The 4570-nt window shown below is 38.8% G+C and overlaps 1 protein-coding gene across 1 annotated transcript; it reads left to right on the top strand.

The window, feature by feature from the left end:
• Positions 1-1788: 1788 nt before the first annotated feature.
• LOC149234413 (uncharacterized) lies at positions 1789-2232 on the top strand. Its single transcript, XM_089368266.1, has one exon. It carries the CDS (start codon positions 1789-1791, stop codon positions 2230-2232), a length of 444 nt encoding a protein of 147 aa, XP_089224392.1.
• Positions 2233-4570: the final 2338 nt, after the last annotated feature.

Here is a 4570-nt window from a genome sequence, read left to right as displayed (position 1 = left end):
TTGAGATGATACCAGTGCTTCTCAAGAGGTGGTCATCTCTTTTCGATCCAGAGAAGGAAAAATTGGGGGTGGGGCTGATTTGGGTTAGACTCCCAGGGCTGTCGTTACAATTCTGGTCCGAGGAAATGTTAAGATGCATCGGGGATGATCTTGGCATCTATCTCGACAACAACAAATCCTACATTGAATCTCGATGTCTGGCCATGTCCAGGATACTAGTGGAATTCGACATAAGAGAAGTTTTGGTGGAGAGTTACCAACTTGAGCTGGCGGACATTATTCGTTGGCAGATCCTGGATTATGAGGGGATACCATTTCGATGCAGGAGGTGTCATGATGTGGGACACCTGTATAAATATTACCCGCTTATCACCGGGAATCATCCTGAGCCATCGAGAAGATTTGTCTATGTGGGTACCTAGACAACATTGAAGGCCAAATCAACTCTTGCATCGAACGTTAAGAACCCTAGTCGAGGCAAAGAATGGATGTGGAGGCTTCTCAACAAGAGGTCTCCCACACTCCTGATGCTCGGGTCACTCGCTCATGATCAAGGGGCCCTAAATTATTTCTAGGTACTCTTAATTCCTCTCCCCCCTCTCCTCATAATTTAATGAATACTGGAAATGCATTGTTATCATTAGCTATTTTGGGAATGGGTATAGATGCATGTAAAATGAGTTCCATTAACTGTCTTGTTGTATCGGTGCCCCCCTCTACACTGAACTTTTTACTGATCATTACCATGGACCCTCTCTCTATTCCCACCAGGGAGGATTCTAACTCCAGTGGCTCCCATAGGTAAAATCTGTGGTCTCTTCCCCATCCCCGAACCCTTATCTTTAGATTGGGTGAGGACCTTATTCCCTTTAGAGCCCACAAATTTCCTAGGGGTAGACAATAAAATTTATCAAAATCCATACTGTGAGCGGGTATTGAGGTGGTGACTGATATCTAGATTCCTATTGATTAGGTTCTTAGAGAAAAAGGAAACCCTAATTAGGTTATACCATGAAGTTCCTTTCTTTCAACTGCAGGGGCTTGGCTAGCCCCGACAAGAAACTGGCTCTCACAAGACTTTTAGGATCAGATAGGATTTATGTTTTATTACTACAAGAGACTTTGGGATATGGGGTCTCCATCAACAAGATACTAGTGAAATTCTTCCACACTAGATTTTCCATGCTTTGAATGTAAGAGGGAGATTCAGGGGATGTGCTTTGGGTTTCAACAAAAAGACTATCAAGATAAAAAATATTTGGGGGGGAGAAGGATATTTGAGGGGTGATTTCACAACCATTGATATTGATACATCCCTAAAACTGATTAATATATATGGTCCCTTCCATTATAGGGAGGCTTATTGTGACAAGATGATTTCATGCAGATTTCATGCAAGAAGACAACTTAATCATAGGAGGAGACCTAAATTTCTCTTTGGGTCATGCTGAATCTTGGGGAATTAGGGCACAAAATGGCCCTTTGACGACATATTTTGAATATATGATGGACTCCAATAACCTTGTGAACATTGACTCAGCCAAGATTCTACCGACTTGGAGGAATAGGAGAATAGGAGAGGATGCTCTAGCCACAAGACTGGACCATTTCATGATTAAAGAACCTCTATTAGCTAAGTTGGACAGAATTCGACAATGGGTGGGATCGGGGGGAATATCTGACCATTCCCCAATTTATTTGGAAATTATGAACTCCAATCACAAGCCAAATTCCCCATTCAAATTTAATGCCACTTGGCTTGCAGAAGCTGAATTTCATAAATTAGTCATGGATTCCTGGACTCACTGTGGTCATGACAACAATTCTTCTCTGGCTAAAGTGATTGCAAGAAATTTAGCTCATATCAAACACAAAACCATTAGATGGGCCAAAGAAAAAAAGAAAAAGGATGAGGCTACCATTCAGAAAATTGAATCTGACATTTCAGAGCAGGAAAACATGGGTATTGCAAGTTATACATCCAGTGAAACTAAGGACCATTTTATAAGACTGGAAACAGAAAATATTTGTCTCCTGAGACAGAAAGAGGAGACATGGAGATTGAAGAGCAAAGTGATTTGGCTAAAGGCCGGGGACGAAAACTCAAAGTTCTTTCAACAATGTGCCAGGGGGAGGAATATTAGTAACACAATCTGGAATTTAAGGGATCAGACTGGTAGGGAAGCCATCACTTTCAACCAGTCTACAGATATGGGTATCAGACATTTCTAAAAAATGCTCAAAGCACCTAGGGAAGCTACCATTGTTGAGATACTCCGCATCACTGACTTGATACCTAGATTTTTTGAAGCAAATGATACAAAGACTCTAAATGAACAGGTGACTTTGGGGGAAATTGAAGCTGTTTTGAAATGGTTTAAAAGAGATAAGATCCTGAGACCTAATGGATGGCCTATGGAATTCTACCTTAACTTATTTGAACATATTGGGCTTGATCTCCTTTTAGCTATTGAGGATTGTAGACTTTCTTGTCAGATGCATGAGAGTTTCAACTCGACCTTTATTGCTCTCATTCCCAAAGTTGATCACCCTCAAACCTTTGATGATTACTATCCCATCTCCTTATGCAACTGCATATATAAAATAATTTCAAAAATTATTGTTATTCGCATTAAACCTGTACTATCCAAGATGATTTCCAAGGAACAATTCACATTTCTAAATCAACACCAGATTATGAAGCCATTGGGACAATGTAAGAAGGAATCCATTTGATCAAGATTAATAATATTAAGAGTATCATTCTAAAGATTTAACTATCAAAAGAATTTGACAAAGCTAAATGGACATATCTTCAGCTTATTCTTACCCATATTTCCCTCCTTCACTCTTTCATAAAATGGATCATGTGTTGTTTCACATCTGCATCATATAGCATTCTCATCAATGGGGCTGCATCTAATTTTTTCCATGCTGAACATGGTCTGCGACAGGGATGTCCATTATCACCATTGTTATTTATTTTGATCATGGAGGGGCTAATTAGACTATTAACAAAGCTCATTCTGATGGGTCTCTAGGTGGTGTAAAGATATATGAAGTTTCCTATCTTTCACATCTATTGTTTGTAGATGATGTACTTATTTTTTTAAATGGTTCTATCAATGATACCACTTATTTTAAGAATATTTTATCCCTGTTTTGTAAATATACAAGTATGGATCCCAACTTCAAAAAATCCACCATCTTGTTGGTGCCAGGCTTATTGAAGCAGAAAACTTCCGGTTAAACAGAAATATATATAAAAAATACTTTTATTAAAAATGAATTACAGATGATGATGATTTACAATGGGTTGCCTGGCTTATATACCGCCATGGGCACCCTTTGGGAAAGGGCATGATCTTATGATCGTGCCCTTTCATCTAACTAAACCTAAAATTAAACAATAACCTAAAATAAACTAATTTTTTACATAACATTGCCTTCCTCTCGAAAGAATGCTTTGTCCTCAAAGCATAAGTAACGACGGATGTTGTTGAAGAATGATTCATTCTCCCAGAAAGCGTCTTCTTCGGGTAAGTCCTTCCACTTGATCAGATATTCTAAGATGATCAAGGTCGCACATTTTAAAAGGTCTTGGATTAATCTCTCAAGTTTCGTTTTTTGGTGATGTGGATATCGGTATGGCTTGATGTTAACAGGGTCTGGTCTTGCCTTGACTTCTATTGTATGCTCAATTTCCCTATTAGGCGGCATCTTCATAGGTAGGTCTTGAAATACTTTTTCATGCTTCCGAATCAGATCTTGTATCTCTGGTGATTCTTCTCTGGTCATATTTGCAGATAACATTTCTAATTGATGACATTGTACTGCATAAGTAGGTGCTCTTTTTCGACTCAGCTTCATCATCTGAGATGATGATACATCATGATTTTCTGGTGCTTGGAATCCATGTAGTTTGTACTTCTGACCTCCCCATTTGAATTTTATAAATTGTAATTGATGGTTGGCGGCATAAGTACCTAAAGTTCGTAGCCATTGGATGCCTAAGACTACATCTACTCCTCCTAATGGTACCGTGAAGAACGGAGACTCTAATTTAAAGTCTTGAATCTGCAAATTGACTTTATGGCATTTCCCTACCTTTTCAATCTTCTTACCATTAGCTATCATCACTTTCATGTTTGGTAAGGGAAATGAAAAGATATTGAGTTTCTTGGCCACAGTCGTATCTAGAAAATTGTGTGTGCTTCCAGAGTCGATGAGAACCACTACGTTGTTCTTCTTTATGTGTCCTTTTAACTTCAAGGTCTGAGGTTGTGATATACCTGTCATGGCTGACAATGACACTTGCGGAGTACTTCCGTCATCTAATTCTGGTGAGAATTCTAGGGCGTCTTCTGTTTCTTCTATGTCATAATCTTCACTGTTTGAATCATTGGTTGCTTCACAATTATATAGGTTCTTTAGTTCTTTTCCTTTAGCACATCTATGTTTGGGGTCCCACTTCTCACCACAGCGTTTACATTTACCCTCTTTTATCCTTTGCATTTCCACATTAGATTTTTCATCTTCACGACGATGTGGTGGAACATATCTTGTATTA

Source organism: Pinus tabuliformis, chromosome 8 (genome assembly GCF_031772625.1).
Source record: "Pinus tabuliformis cultivar Carrire ecotype Pingquan chromosome 8, CPIR1, whole genome shotgun sequence".
In the NCBI taxonomy this organism is placed as follows: domain Eukaryota; kingdom Viridiplantae; phylum Streptophyta; class Pinopsida; order Pinales; family Pinaceae; genus Pinus; species Pinus tabuliformis.
The sequence above is the reverse complement of the archived record's forward strand: the minus strand, read 5'-3'. Positions and strand labels throughout refer to the sequence as shown.

Coding starts and splice junctions, on each gene's coding strand:
- LOC149234413 (XM_089368266.1), top strand. CDS start 1,789: ATGGATTCCTGGACTCACTGTGGTCATGACAACAATTCTTCTCTGGCT.